The 15764-nt window shown below is 38.8% G+C and overlaps 3 protein-coding genes across 3 annotated transcripts; 1 reads left to right on the top strand and 2 right to left on the bottom strand. All coding sequences in view use genetic code 12, as the record gives it.

Annotated features, from left to right (window-relative positions):
- Nucleotides 1-3796: 3796 nt before the first annotated feature.
- Nucleotides 3797-8764, top strand: PVL30_003372 (uncharacterized protein; the record flags this gene model as incomplete). The annotated part of the gene is made up of 1 exon (XM_001525929.2): nucleotides 3797-8764. One exon carries the CDS (start codon nucleotides 3797-3799, stop codon nucleotides 8762-8764), a length of 4968 nt encoding a protein of 1655 aa, XP_001525979.2.
- Nucleotides 8765-9914: 1150 nt separating this feature from the next.
- On the bottom strand, nucleotides 9915-11291 carry ANP1 (Mannan polymerase II complex anp1 subunit; the record flags this gene model as incomplete). Its single annotated transcript, XM_001525926.1, has 1 exon — nucleotides 9915-11291. The coding sequence occupies one exon, from the start codon at nucleotides 11289-11291 to the stop codon at nucleotides 9915-9917; it is 1377 nt and encodes a 458-aa protein (XP_001525976.2).
- An 873-nt stretch (nucleotides 11292-12164) lies between these two features.
- SMC2 (Structural maintenance of chromosomes protein 2) lies at nucleotides 12165-15686 on the bottom strand (the record flags this gene model as incomplete). The annotated part of the gene is made up of 1 exon (XM_001525925.2): nucleotides 12165-15686. The coding sequence occupies one exon, from the start codon at nucleotides 15684-15686 to the stop codon at nucleotides 12165-12167; it is 3522 nt and encodes a 1173-aa protein (XP_001525975.2).
- Nucleotides 15687-15764: the final 78 nt, after the last annotated feature.

The raw sequence follows: 15764 nt of genomic DNA, 5'->3' as shown, positions 1-15764 counted from the left end.
ATTCTTACAAGATGTGAAATTGTTTTTATTTCTATTCTCTTTTTTTTTTGTTGTTGTTGTTTTTACCTGTGGGTAAATTTACAAACAGCAGAAGGTATAAATGCAAATTGCAATAGAGAGGTGCTGGAGCTTGTGTGGTAGGTGGTTTGTAATTTTTTGCAGTGTACTGAGTAAAGAGTGTATTATTTTTTTTTTTTAATAATAGTAATTTACAAAGTAAGGCGTCGACTCCATATGAAATTGTACTCGCCTCTGCACTTGCCCTTGCCCTTGCCCTTGCCCTTGCCCTTGCCCTTGCCCTTGTCGTTGTTTCAATTGGGGTTACTAACTTAATCACAGTAATAAAGGAGAAGGGTGGCTTTTCTGTCGTTGCTCGCCTCAAATTTTACACATACTTGTATTTGTGTATGTATATATACGTACACAAATATATACATTTAAATATACTGTGAAATTTCAGTTTGTATTTGGGGGTATTTTCCTTATTCCCTTTTTTTAAGGTTTTATTTATTTTTATTTTTATTTTTTTTATTTTTATTTTTATTTTTCATTTTTTATTTTTATTTTAAAAAAAATTGGAATTTCATCCTGGCACTCATTACTAGACACCACAAAAAGACACAAAACCAGATTCTCCTTCTCTCTCTCTTTCTGTGTAAAGTTCGTCATCATCCCTGGTGCATATAACTGCTCTCCCTGCATCTTAGCGAAATTGAACAATTAGCTCCCTTCTTCTTCTCCCCCTCCTCCCCCCCAAAAAAAAAATAAAAAAAAGTAAAAATAAAAACAGAAAAGGATCAAAGCAACTTTCTTCTATGCGAAGTACAATATAGAATATAGGGAGAGAGAGAGGGGGGGATGGTGATGTATAGAGACAAGGGTGTATCAGGTAAGATCTAGTACACGGGTCTTATGTGCGTACCGACGGAAGGGCCTCGTCCATCAATAACAAACACAAAAATTTAACAAAAATTTAACAAAAACAAACAAACAGACAAACCACCATTGTAATTGCCTTGAGTTTCATCTTCTTTCTTTTTCTTTTCTTCCTTTTAGTCTAATAGCAAAACAAAACACAACACAACACACCACCAAAAACAGAAGTAAATGGGTGGAAGAGGGAAGGGAAAGGGAAAGTAAAATAGCTTTGTACCAATTGTGTCTCTTTGCTATGCCTATAATTGGCTATCCTCGGTAGTTTGCTCTTGCAATTGCAATTACACTTACACTTACACTTACACTCTCTGTTTGTTACCACTAAACTTGGGATTTCATTGCTAGTCATAAAGATGAGATTTCAAGCAACCTAGTCGTTTGAGTCTAGACAATGATATATATCCACAAAAGTAGAAAAGCAATTAATGCTCAATAAGCCAAGAATACAGTATTTCATTTGAGAACTAGAAGAAGAAGGAGGGGAAAGAGAAGGATTTATTCTTTTTTATTTATTTTTTTATTTAATTGTTTGTGTATTTTCAAAGGCTGAACATTTGTGATTATTCACCTTTTGATGATTGGCTATTGCCAATCACCTTGGATCTCATCATGCCGATCCATACTAAATGCCGCTAAGATTATGAGCTCAACAATAGAGAGGGGGAGTGTGTGTGTGTGTCTGGCAGAGAGAGCAATTTAATCTAACCTTTTCTTTTTATCTAAAATAGACCATATACGAAAAGAAGAATGGAAAAATAAACATCCGCTAAAAACATAAAGAATTAAAGAATTAAAAAAAAAAAACAAAAAGAGAGAGAGAATAGGAGAGAGAATAGGAGAAATAATAATATTCAAAAAACCTTACATCCGCCTTATCTCCAACAACAAGTGGAATAACTCCGAATATACTTACTGCAATACCAATCAATATGTTCACCAACTACTCTTCGTTTCATTTTTCATTTTTAATTAGCTTTCCTTTTGGGCTGCTCCTCCCTTTCCTCCCCTTCCCCTCCCCCCCCCCTTTTTCTTTCCTTTCCAAATATATTTTACAATTCCAATTGAGTAGTGGATGTTGAGATACATTAACAAAAAACATGAAAAAATTGTAAAAGAAATAGAAAAACCTGAAAAACTTTTTCTCCTTTTCTCCTTTGTCTCCTTTTCTCCTTTGTCTCCTTCTCTTTTTTGTTTTGGCCTGTTTTTCCTTGTTCCTTCTCGCTCTCAACGTTATTTTTCGCTAACTGGGCTCGTAACTGCAGGGACATCCGAAAAAGATTACACAAATGCTAAATGCCTTTTGACCCGTACACGCACACACACACACACACTTTCTCTCTCTCTCTCTTCAATTCTCTTATGCTCTTTAGCTTTCCCTTTTTAGTTTCTGGTTTTGTGACATAAAAATAAAAATAAAAATAATAAAATCATTTTTAAATCCAAGACTAATACATTTACCCTTTCGGTTGGTAGCGTAATCTCATCTCTTTCTTCTTATTTTATTTTTATTATGTTTAAATATTTTATAATAAGATTATCCAAGGGTCAGAACACTCACAAAAACAAAGAACAAAGAGTTGAATTGAATTGAGGAATACAGTGCAGAGAAGTATTTTTTTTTTGGGGGGTATTGCTCAAATAACGGACAACAAGTGTTTGTCTGTATTTGTCTGTTTGTCTGTGTGTTTACTAGTGTGTGTCCACTCTTTTTCATTTCAAAACTCTTGTAAGCGAGTCCGCCTAGTTGCCATATTTGCCATATTTGCCATATTTGCCATACTTTGCCAAGTCCCCATATTTTGCCATACTTTGCCAAAAAGTGTTCTTTACACTTTGTACATTGTTTGTAACCTCATATCCTTCTAGGTTATATTTTTTGTCATTTTTTTTTTTGCCCAAAGAAGCGGAGCTATTTCAACTTAGTTTCGTCAACACCCATGCATTTTTTTTTATAAGTAAAAAAAAGAAAGAAAAAAAAAGAAAAAACGAAAAAAAAGAACCAACCAACCAACCAACCAACCAACCAACCAACACTTCAAAACACTTCTGTGTTTTTTCCTTCCTTTTTTTTTTGGGAGGGAGGGAAGGAAGGAAGAAAAAGTAGCGTTAATAGCAGAGTCTTTCACCAAAAATGAAAAAAAAGACAAAGTACAATTGAATCATAAAAGGCATTGCACAATCTGCCACCACATAATTTGCTCAAATTTGTCAATCCTTTATATTCTACCAAATAGCTTTAAGCTGATTAACAAAGACGATTTGCATAAAGATGAAATCAGTTTACAAGCAAAACGAAATAAATAAATAAAAATAAAAAATAAAAATAATAAAAATAAAAATAAAAATAAAAAATAAAAATAAAAATAATTAAAAAAAATAAAAATAAAAATAAAAATAAAAAAATTAAAAATTAAAAGAACAAACATTCAAACATTCAAACTGACAAATTGACAAATTGACAAATTGACTAACAAAAAAGTACGAGCAATACCTGCATGGTCAACTAGGGCGTTTCAGTGTATATATGCTATACTTTTGCATTACTCTCATTTCACTGCCTGATATCTGGTTTTGTCCTCTAGAGCAAGAAACACCACTGTTGGTCAAAATTTCAGATGGCTCTCATGCTTCAAGGCGAACATGTCCGTAACTCTTCCTGCATGGTTCATGAAAAAAGTATGATGAGATGAATGCAAGGAAGATAGATAATGGATAGGTGCAATAAAGGTTTGGTTGATGTGATGTTTCTTTTTTTTTGGAAAACTGCCCCATATAAATTTGGAGCCATATCCCTTTCCTCAATTGATGTCTTTGAGCAATTCTTCCCAATCAATAGTCATAATCATCACCATAAGCTCCAATGCTATATTATCTTGTACAGGCGCTTGCCGTCTTGTCCATTGTTAGCGCTGCCCAAGTCAGCAACGTTTTTCAGAGCTTCAATAGTCTTGTTTGGCAGAATGGTGCATCATATGCATTAAGTACCCCAGCTGCTCCAAATTGGATCGCCACATTATCATGGCAGATTTTAGGATCAAATGTTAAAGCTGGCGACAGCTTCACATTGCACATGCCATGTGTTTTCAAGTTCACCACTACACAAACCGGAGTGAGCTTAGCAGTCGGTAATACAGTGTACGCCACTTGTAACTTTGAACCAGGTGATTTGGTGGTTGCATTTTCAGAATTGCAGTGTGTTGCTACTTCAAATGTTCAAGCTTCTACAAATGCTTACGGTACTGTTTCTTTCCCATTCACATTCAATGTCGGTGGATCGGCAAATGCTGTGGATCTCCAAAGCTCCACCTGCTTCAATTCCGGAACTAATACAGTGACATTCACCGATGGCGGAAACCCACTTAGTATTTCTGTCAATTTCCAAGGCGGCTCAAACACAAATGCTGCTACTGGCGTGAGCACCAACAATATTGTGTATTCAAATCGTATTGTGCCTACTTTGAATAGGCAGCAAGTTTATCTCTTGGCCGGCAGCTGTCCCAACGGATACACAAGTGGAACTTTGGGTGTTAGCGTTACATCTGGCCTGATTGATTGTCTGAGTGTCCATGCCGCTATAAGCAACGCCTTTAATGCTTGGTACTACCCTGAATCAGCAAGCACTTTTCTGTACACAAATACTTGTAGTACAAGCGGATTCTCCATTAGTTACTCAAATGTTCCCGCCGGGTATAGACCATTTTTAGATATGCTTGTTGCTGTTGCTACCGGTGCAAGTTTGACCACATCGTTTACAAACAAATACAAGTGTGTAGGTAGCTCCACAACGGTTGATAACTCAAAATCAGTGACGTGGGGAGCCTATAACAACAACCAGGCGGGTGCTAATGGTCAGGAAGTTGTTGTTACAACCGTCACGTGGACTGGACTGACAACTTTGGTTACAACATTGCCATTCAACTCGGGTGTTGACAAAACAAAAACTATCCAAGTTGATGTCCCTGTTCCCACCACAACATTATCATCACAGTTTTGCGGACCAAGCACTTCCTTTACTACATTCACCGCTACTCCAGGCAAAACAGCCACCGTGATTGAATTTGATCCTAATACAGCCTTGTGTCCAATCACCAGTGAGAAACCTACTACTAGTGAGGAACCAACTACTAGTGAGGAACCAACTACTAGTGAGGAACCTACCACCAGCGAAGAAGAAACTTCCAGTGAAGAGCCTACTACCAGTGAAGAACCAACCACCAGTGAGGAACCAACTACTAGTGAGGAACCAACCACCAGCGAAGAAGAAACTTCTACTGAAGAGCCAACTACTAGCGAAGAACCTACTACCAGCGACGAAGAAACTTCAACTGAGGAACCAACCACCAGTGAGGAACCAACCACTAGTGAAGAAGAAACTTCAACTGAGGAACCAACCACTAGTGAAGAAGAAACTTCTACTGAAGAACCAACTACTAGTGAGGAACCAACTACTAGCGAAGAACCAACCACCAGCGAAGAAGAAACTTCTACTGAAGAACCAACTACTAGCGAAGAACCAACTACTAGCGAAGAACCAACCACCAGCGAAGAAGAAACTTCCAGTGAAGAGCCTACCACTAGTGAAGAAGAAACTTCTACTGAGGAACCAACCACCAGTGAAGAACCTACCACTAGTGAAGAAGAAACTTCTACTGAAGAGCCAACTACTAGCGAAGAACCTACCACCAGCGAAGAAGAAACTTCAACTGAGGAACCTACTACCAGTGAAGAACCTACTACTAGTGAGGAATCTACTAGTAGCGAAGAAGAAACTTCTACTGAGGAACCTACTACTAGTGAGGAATCTACTAGTAGCGAAGAAGAAACTTCTACTGAGGAACCTACTACTAGTGAGGAACCAACTACTAGTGAGGAACCAACTACTAGCGAAGAAGAAACTTCTACTGAAGAACCAACTTCTACTGAAGAGCCAACCACCAGCGACGAACCTACCACCAGCGAAGAAGAAACTTCTACTGAGGAACCAACTACTAGTGAGGAACCAACTACTAGTGAGGAACCTACCACCAGCGAAGAACCTACAACCAGCGAAGAAGAAACTTCTACTGAGGAACCAACCACCAGCGAAGAAGAAACTTCTACTGAGGAACCAACTACTAGTGAGGAACCTACCACCAGCGAAGAAGAAACTTCCAGTGAAGAGCCTACCACCAGCGAAGAAGAAACTTCTACTGAGGAACCAACTACTAGTGAGGAACCTACCACCAGCGAAGAAGAAACTTCCAGTGAAGAGCCTACTACTAGTGAGGAACCAACCACCAGCGAAGAACCTACCACCAGCGAAGAAGAAACTTCTACTGAGGAACCAACTACTAGTGAGGAACCAACCACCAGCGAAGAAGAAACTTCCAGTGAAGAGCCTACCACTAGTGAAGAAGAAACTTCTACTGAGGAACCAACTACTAGTGAGGAACCAACTACTAGTGAGGAACCAACTACTAGTGAGGAACCAACTTCCACTGGAGAACCAACCACCAGTGAAGAAGAAACTTCAACTGAAGAACTTACTACCAGCGACGAAGAAACTTCCACTGAGGAACCTACTACTAGTGAGGAACCAACTACCAGTGAGCCACCAACTTCCACTGGAGAACCAACTACTAGTGAAGAAGAAACTTCCACTGAGGAACCAACTTCCATTAGAGAACCAACAACCAGCGACGAAGAAACTTCCACTGAGGAACCTACTACTAGTGAGGAACCAACTACCAGTGAGCCACCAACTTCCACTGGAGAACCAACTACTAGTGAAGAAGAAACTTCCACTGAGGAACCAACTTCCACTAGAGAACCAACAACCAGCGACGAAGAAACTTCCACTGAGGAACCTACTACTAGTGAGGAACCAACTACCAGTGAGCCACCAACTTCCACTGGAGAACCAACTACTAGTGAAGAAGAAACTTCCACTGAGGAACCAACTTCCACTAGAGAACCAACAACCAGTGAGGAACCAACTTCCACTGGAGAACCAACCACCAGTGAAGGAGAAACTTCTACTGAAGAACTTACTTCCAGTAAAGAAGAAAATTCAACTGAGGAACCTACTACTAGTGAGGAACCAACTACCAGTGAGCCACCAATATCTTCCTCATCAATTGTACCACCGTATCAAAATACAACCGTCTCGGAGACTTCTAGCGAGAACACTGAAACGGGTACTGAGGTTCCGCCCACTGATACTGGTTCTAACACTGGAGTCCCTCCAACTGGCACTGACACTGGTACTAACACTGGAGTACCACCAACTGGCACTGACACTGGAGTCCCTCCAACTGGCACCGATACAAATGTTCCACCAACTGGCACCGATACAAATGTTCCACCAACTGGTACCGATACAAATGTTCCACCAACTGGTACTGACACTGGAGTCCCTCCAACTGGCACCGATACAAATGTTCCACCAACTGGCACTGACACTGGAGTCCCTCCAACGGGCACTGACACTGGAGTCCCTCCAACGGGCACTGACACTGGAGTCCCTCCAACGGGCACTGACACTGGAGTCCCTCCAACTGGCACTGACACTGGTACTAACACTGGAGTACCACCAACTGGCACTGACACTGGAGTACCACCAACTGGCACCGATACAAATGTTCCACCAACTGGCACCGATACAAATGTTCCACCAACTGGTACCGATACAAATGTTCCACCAACTGGTACTGACACTGGAGTCCCTCCAACTGGCACTGACACTGGTACTAACACTGGAGTACCACCAACTGGCACCGATACAAATGTTCCACCAACGGGCACTGACACTGGAGTCCCTTCAACTGGCACTGACACTGGAGTCCCTCCAACTGGCACCGATACAAATGTTCCACCAACTGGCACTGACACTGGAGTACCACCAACTGGCACCGATACAAATGTTCCACCAACTGGTACTGACACTGGTACTAACACTGGAGTACCACCAACTGGCACTGACACTGGAGTCCCTCCAACGGGCACTGACACTGGAGTCCCTCCAACGGGCACTGACACTGGAGTCCCTCCAACTGGCACTGACACTGGTGTTCCTCCAACTGGTACTGACACTGCTACTCCTCCAACTGGTACTGGAACCGGAACCAACACTGCTACTCCTCCAACTGGTACTGGAACCGGAACCAACACTGCTACTCCTCCAACTGGTACTGGAACCGGAACCAACACTGCTACTCCTCCAACTGGCACTGACATTGGTGTACCTCCAATTGGAACCAACACTGCTACTCCTCCAACTGGCACTGACATTGGTGTACCTCCAATTGGAACCAACACTGCTACTCCTCCAACTGGCACTGACATTGGTGTACCTCCAACTGGTGGTGGAACCAATACCGCTACACCTTCAGCTACTAGCCTCGAAACTGGTAAGGTATATCCTCCACTTTCGAGTACCACTTTTGAAGGGGCAATTGTTCCTACCATTGCTCCAAATGAGAGTGCAGTAGAACCAACAACTTCTCAAAAACCATCCACTGAACAACCATCTGCTGAGCAACCATCTGCTGAACAACCATCCGCTGAACAATCAACTGCTGAGCAAATTGGAGAAGATCAAACAGGTGCAGGTCAGACATTAGGAATAAGTTCAGGTAATGAGGGCGTGGCTTCTGCAATTAATACTGGCGCTCAATCAACTGCTACTACATCCTTAATTGAACAATTTTCCACTGTCCCTGTTGAATCTGCTAGTTCTGCAGTTACCGTTCCATCAATGATTGGATATGAAGGTAGTGCAGCAGGTAAATTCACGAAACGCTCGTCCTTGTTGACTGGATTCGCAATCTTAGTGTCAATTTTATTGTAAGCAACCTAAAGTCTTTCAATCTCAAAACATTAAATGACGAGTCTTTGCCAACTCCTTTTCAAAACTCAACGAAAGTGATATTGACAGATTTTTTTTAAAAATAAAAAAAATCACATATTTATCACATTCAAATCATATTCTGCCCACATTTTCGGTTATTATTTATTCATTCACCTTTTTCGTCAGTTTCCATTTATATTTCTGTTTTATTCGCAGACAATTGTTTCAAATTTCGTTATATTTTTCATTACACTTTTTTTTTTCAAATTTCAATTTTCGGTTCTTAATCCTACAACTAGTCTTTTTTTAATTTGCTTGATCTGGTTATTTATTTCACAGGTTTTGGGTATTTATTCTTGCGTTAATATTCCCGTTTAAATTTTAGTTTATAAGAATTTTTTTTATTATTATCATAGTCATTATGTGTAGTATTAGTACTAGTGGTGATAGTAGTAATATTATATACAATATCAACTTACGATATCTATTTAAACGATCAACGAATAAATTAATCGAGTAAAATGTCACTGATTAACAGAGTCAAGTATTTAGTTGCTTGCTTTTGTAATTAAGCAATAAACCACAGGCTGCTAATTTTCAACAAATTGCACAAACAAGTTAAAGGAGTTCTCTCAAACGTCGTTTATTAGTGAGACTTTGGTAAACTACATTGGCTAAGAAAACAAACGCGTCAACTTGTGTATTGGAGCTTGTTCTCTTTTTTGTTATATTAATTATTTTTTTTTGGGTTCAACGCTGCTCATTCAAATTTCCTTCAACATCCTCTACAACCTTATCATATAGTTTAAATTTATCGATAATAACTCCGCACAAAACATCAACCATAGAAAAAGAAAAGAAAAATAAACAAACAAACAAACAACCATTATGTATCCTTACTGAATCTATAGGTATATTTATCAATTTCTAAAGTGTCTAGTAGTATCTTTTCTGCTTTCTCCACTTTCCTTTCGTTTCCTTTATTTGCCCTCCTTTACTCCACTATCCTGCTCCCACCTCATTCCTTGCCTCCACCTTTACACTCTCACCACTACAACTTGTTACCTCCATGACTAACTGAAATCTATATCTATATTATGTGATCTAAAAGGGTACTATAAAGTACTTTTACAGTCTTCCTTGTTTCTAACTAATTTTTCCCAGCTTTGACATTTTTGTCTAGATGCCAATCATCAGAACCAGACCAATCAACTTGTATCTTTCTAACCTTGGACATATCGGTGTTTTTCAACACCTTTGCTTTTTCCTTTTGCCAGTCGCCTTGTACGTCCACATACGCTTTGTCCCAAACTTTATCGTACTTGTTTTTTATTTTAATTTCCTCTTGTTGTCGAATCTCCTCCAGAGCCATCCATTCCATGTGTTTCAAATCATCTTGGGATGGTTCATATATGTGCCAAATCACATAATGAGGCAAGCCAACAACACTGAACCCCATCCGTTTACTCAACTTTCCAAATGCCTCAGTTTCGGCGTGTTTTTCAAACGAAAATGCAGGGAAATTGGATCCAGAACGGAATACTTTTGCTTTCGACAATATAGACACACCGCCAATACCATCCAACTCCATCTCAACTTCGGGATCTCCATATGGATCTCTCAAGTATGCCAAGTGAGGTCTCCAGGTTTGGTACTCGACATAGCCCTCAACTATACAGGCATCTTCATCCAATGTATCTGCCAATTGCAATCCTCCATCACTTTCTTGCCAAGAATTCAAATCATACGGCTGCTGATTTCCTAACCAATCAGGTAAAGGTCTCCAGACATTGGGCACAATGATATCTTTGTCGTGATGCATCAAATCTTCCAATATGGTTGGTGGAATGGTTTCCACGTCTGCATCTCTCCAATAGACATATGAATGGTGGGGTTTCAAGGCAACTGACCACAACCAATTCCTAGCCCTAGCCATAAGTTTCCTTCTGGGTCCTTGAGCAGCAAACCCGTGTCTATCACTAAAGCCTTGGCCAATAGCCTGACCAAAGTCCTTCTCAAAAATTTCGATTTGACCAAATTGTAAAGGGGACTCTTGCACTTGGTTGAGATGTCTTAAAAGTGCACCCATTGTATCATCCTTCGAATCACTCACCAAGAAAGCCAAATCAATCAAATGATGTGGGTAGGTAAGTTTCTTCATATGATCAAAGAACATGGGGAGATGGGCTGCAGCATCACGCAAAGGTACGCAGAATAGCACACGTTCTTCGTATTGCCATCCATTCGGTTTTCCATTATAGTTTGCAAGATCGAAAAACTGGACAGTATCGTCAATACCTTTGAGATTCGGCGAATACGATGACCCAAAGATAAATAGACGCAGTAGTATAGTGACGAGAATGAGAATAAAGATAAGCAACGAAATTATTATATCTCGTAGTGATTTGAAATATGGGTAGTTTAAAATGCTCTGGAGACTTCTGTTAAAGTCACTACTTTTCATTTTTGATCTGTCTTCGAAGCCATCGTCATATTCATATGGTTTGACCCCCATGGATAGACTCATTGTGGGAACTAAAATGATGAGATTTTAGTGATTGTAATCAAATCAACAAAATAAAGATTGCTGTTATTTATTATTATTTTTTTTTGTTTGTTTTTTTTTTTTTTGTCTTTCTTCCTTTTGGACTGAAGAGCCCTGTTTCAAGTTTGTTTACAAAACGAAAGTGTGAGCAAAGGAGAGAGAAAATTAAGAACAAAAATACTGAATATAAAAATAATAAATAATAAATAATAATAAATAATAAATAATAAATAGTAAATAGTAAATAATAAAGAATTGAAACTGGAAAAGGCTAACGCTGAATGGCTTTGACAGCAAAGGAAAATATATATATATATATATATATATATATATGGAGGGATATATTATTGAAGAGTACATAAGAAATATGTCAACAGCAGCATTCGATAGTGGACTAAGAGGGTAAGGAATTATATAATGACTGCGTTGTCCAAAGCCGACATTTTGAAAAGGAAAAAGAGAATCGACTAGTCCCGTTTTCTTTTTTTCAATAATTTCTCTTCTTTTAGACCTTGTCAACCATTTTTTTGTAATTGAAATTCATTAGAATCAAGCTATACTGATATCCTGACGTCATACTTTAAAACTAAAATCCAAACTCTGGGTCAAATTTACGGTGCCTTTGCCTAATGGGAAAAGAGCTTTCATAAATCCAAGTCAAGAAACGTCTATATACGCTAGGCAAAGTAAAAAGAAGACAAACAAAAAACATAAAAGAAAATGAAAAAAAAAATTAATCGATAACTTTTACGCAACTCTAATTTTGAGCTTCCTTTTTTTTTTCTTTAATTTTTGCCCCTTCTGGTTTTATTTGAATGAGCATTAAGATTCCATTTCCTAGTTAAATTCTCATTTCTACATAACTGAAACCACGGATGTTCCATCTTGGAACCTCGTTCTAAAGATTCGATTTGCATTGGTAAACATGCCTTCTTTCAATGATACCACAATGAACTGAGACCCTTTGAATCTTGTCTTGATCAAATGACCAATGTTTTGAGTATGAGACAAATCCAATGCTGCATCAACTTCGTCCAAGATGTACATGGGCGCCGGGTTAAACTGCAATAGTGCCATGATCAAAGAAAGAGCTATGAGAGACCTCTGTCCACCGGACAATTCAACCAAACTCTCTTTCCACACTGAACCTAACTTCACTTTGACTTCCAATCCTTTTGTCACATCCATCATATCCACTGGTACCAATTTAGCAAAGGACCCTGGAAGCAAGTCTGCAAAAATTTGCCCAAAATCCTCAGACACTTTTTGATAAGTAGCATTTAATGCCTTGCGGATCTCTCCATTCAACTTTGCAATAGTTGTTTCAATTTTTTTCTTATCCTTTTCGATAATCTTCACTTTGGATTTTAAAGAAGCCTCTCGTTTTTCGTTTTCCTCAATCATACTCATGATATTGACATTCACCTTGCGTCTCATGCTCTGAAACTTTTCATCAAGTTTAGCTACTTGGCTCTTGACCTCGTCATAATTTACACCTGGATGCTGCTCGATTGTTTTTTCAACAGATCTTGCATCCATCACCCACTCAAACTCACCCATAATCAAATCTAATCTTTCCTTCAACGAAGAGGTTGCATTTCTTGCCTTCTCGAGCTCAAATTGAACTGACTTTATCTTAATTTTGTGGTTTTCAACTCTTTTGGTTTTCAGGGCAATGATCCTTGTCAACTCATTAAATTCTTCGTCTAGACCAGCTAAACTATTTTTCTCATCTTCTATCTTAGCCCTCACCATTGCTAAATCTCTCTCTAAATTTTCCTGTTTATCCTGATCTTCAGATTCCTTGGTTTCAGATTGCCCCAACGCCAGCTCCATAGTATGCAATTCCTGTGCAATTTCTTCGAGCTCGGAACAACGTTGTTCAGACTCCCATTGAAGAACTTGGAAATTTTCGGTTTCGTTGGCTAACAATTCTTTTTTCGATTCATATTCCTTTTTCAACTTTCCAACTTCAATTTTTAAGCTTTCCAATTTTGACGACTTGTCATTATTAAATTCATTTAAATCCTTTTCAGTGCTTGTAATTTCTTGTTGTAATTGAGCGGAAATTTTTTTGTGCTCTTCAATTTCTGCTTCGAGTGCCAGAATCTCCTGTTGTCTTGTTTCCACGGCCCTAATTAGAGATACTGATTTATTAGTTTCAAGCTTTCTTTCAAGGAGCGCAAGTTCGTGTTTCTTCATCTGTATCTCGTTTCGAAGTCCACTAGTTGCATGCTGAGTCTTTTCCCATTGAGTCAATTGATCCCTAACCGCACTCACCTCTTTATCGACAACTTTTAATTTCTGAGACAACTTGTTATAGTCTTTCACAGCCAATAATAAAGCAGAATTATTCCTTCTTGAACCACCAGAGATATTCCCTTCAGGCTCATAAGTATCGCCTTCAATAGTAATTGACCTTGCCCTCACTTGTGGATGGAAGGTCACTGCTTTCGCAGTATTAGGATCATCACAGATAAATGTTGTTCCAAATACATACTGCATAGCCTTGTGGAGATCCCTATGATAATTAACCAAACTCAAAGCAAGTTGAACTTTTCCAGGAGCAATTTGTTCTGCATGGCCGATTGTAGCCGAGCCAATAACAGCTGGGTTTATCTTGTCAAGTGGTATCATGGTTACTCTTTTTCGTAATCTCCCTCTCTCAAGTAATTGAGAAGCAACTTCACTAGTGTCAACCACCACATTGTAAAGTCTTCCTCCTGCACACTGCTGCAAAGCAATAGCCTTGTCGTGCGAGTCCTCGGGTAACTCAAAAAGCTGGGCAACTACACCTCGAACCAACCGATCATCAAAGTCTTGAGATGGACGCTCGTAGTTAAACTCTAACCCGCGTAGATTATTCTTCATATGATTGAGCTGATTATAAAGTCTATCTTGCTCATAATGTAATCTTTCCTCTCGATCTCGAAGCTCGTTGGGATTTGTATCGCCTACAAAATCTCCCATTGATTGTTGCAATTTTTCTTCGCGAAAAGTAATCTCCTCCTTTATCGTCTTTATCTTGCTAACAAAATGTTCATATTCTTTTTTTGCCTCAAAAAGTTTGGGCTCATCAGCTTGGTTTTCGCGTTGAAGATGTTCAATTTTAAATTTGTGTTGATTAATCAAGTTTTTAGACAGATGCAACTTATTTTTAAGTTCTGCAAGTTCAGCACTATATCCGGTTGCCACATTACCTTTTGCAGATAAGCCTGTACTTAACCCAGCTAACAATTCCTCTTTTTTCTCGTAAATTTCCTTGCATCGTGCCAAGTTGCTTTTTGCTTCCTCAAGTCTTTTTTGATGTTCATCATATGATAGTTTGGTTTCATTCGTTAAGTTCTCCAATTCCTTCTTTTTTATAAAGAGCAGTTGCTTTTTGCTTAACAAACTGTCTAATTCTTCTTTCGCCAAAGTCCTCTGAGTTGTAAGTCTAGCAAGTTCATTTGCCAATCGGGACTCGTTTTGTTCTAGAGCATTTAGTTCGCCATCTTTATTCATATTTCTCTCCCTGGCTGCTTTCACTTGAGCCAAATCTTCGTTTAGACTTTCAATCTCGTGCGTCACTTTATCAATATCAAGTTGAAGCTCCGCCAATTTGTTTTCATATTTGTTGGTACTATCAGAACTATTTGTTAGCAAGCTCGACAAATTCGAAAACTCTAATGCCACAAGTAATCGTTGCTGCTTCTCCAAATCTATTTGAGTCTGCTGAAATTCAAAAAACACTCTTTTATCATTTCGAAATTTCTCAAATTTGGGTTCAATTTCTTCAATCAAAAGCGTCTTGATTTCAAGCAACTTGGTATCTTTCTTCAGCATAATTTTTTTAGCCTTGGCTTTTTTCTCTTCAAATGTTCTAGTTCCAGCTGCCTCTTCAATAAGCGACAAGATTTCGTTGGCCCTCATGTTAAGAACTTTGGTAATTTTACCCTGCATGATAAGAAAGTTTGGGTTATTTATGTTCAACTGCACCGACTGGAACAAACTCAATACTGTTTGCTGTTGTGCCTTGTGTCCATTTATGAGATACTTTGATGTTCCTCCAAGTATGATTTGTCGCGTAACACTAATTGTTGAACAGTTTTCAAAACCAATTGGTGATTTCGAGATTTCAGAGTTGTTAAATACTATAGTGACACTTGCTTTAGTTACACCAGCCTGTCCTCGCTTGTAAATAAGATCCTGTAAATTTGATGCTCTCACTGTTTGCATAGATGAAATACCTAAAACAAAGCAAATAGCATCTAATATATTTGATTTCCCAGATCCATTGAGGCCAGTAATGGCGTTGAAAGACGCGTCCCATCCCGAAATCACAGTACGTGTTGCATAAGACTTGAACCCATCAATAATGAGCTCGTCCACCTTCATTTTTTTTTTCTTCTTTTTTTTTTTTGGTTGTCTATTTTATCGTACTTTGCAGTATTAGTCAGGTGGTCCGTTTTGGTT

The sequence above is a fragment of the Lodderomyces elongisporus genome, chromosome 4 (genome assembly GCF_030384665.1).
Source record: "Lodderomyces elongisporus chromosome 4, complete sequence".
In the NCBI taxonomy this organism is placed as follows: Eukaryota; Fungi; Ascomycota; class Pichiomycetes; order Serinales; family Debaryomycetaceae; genus Lodderomyces; species Lodderomyces elongisporus.
Note: the sequence above shows the minus strand (reverse complement) of the source record. Positions and strands in the feature narration are given on the sequence as shown.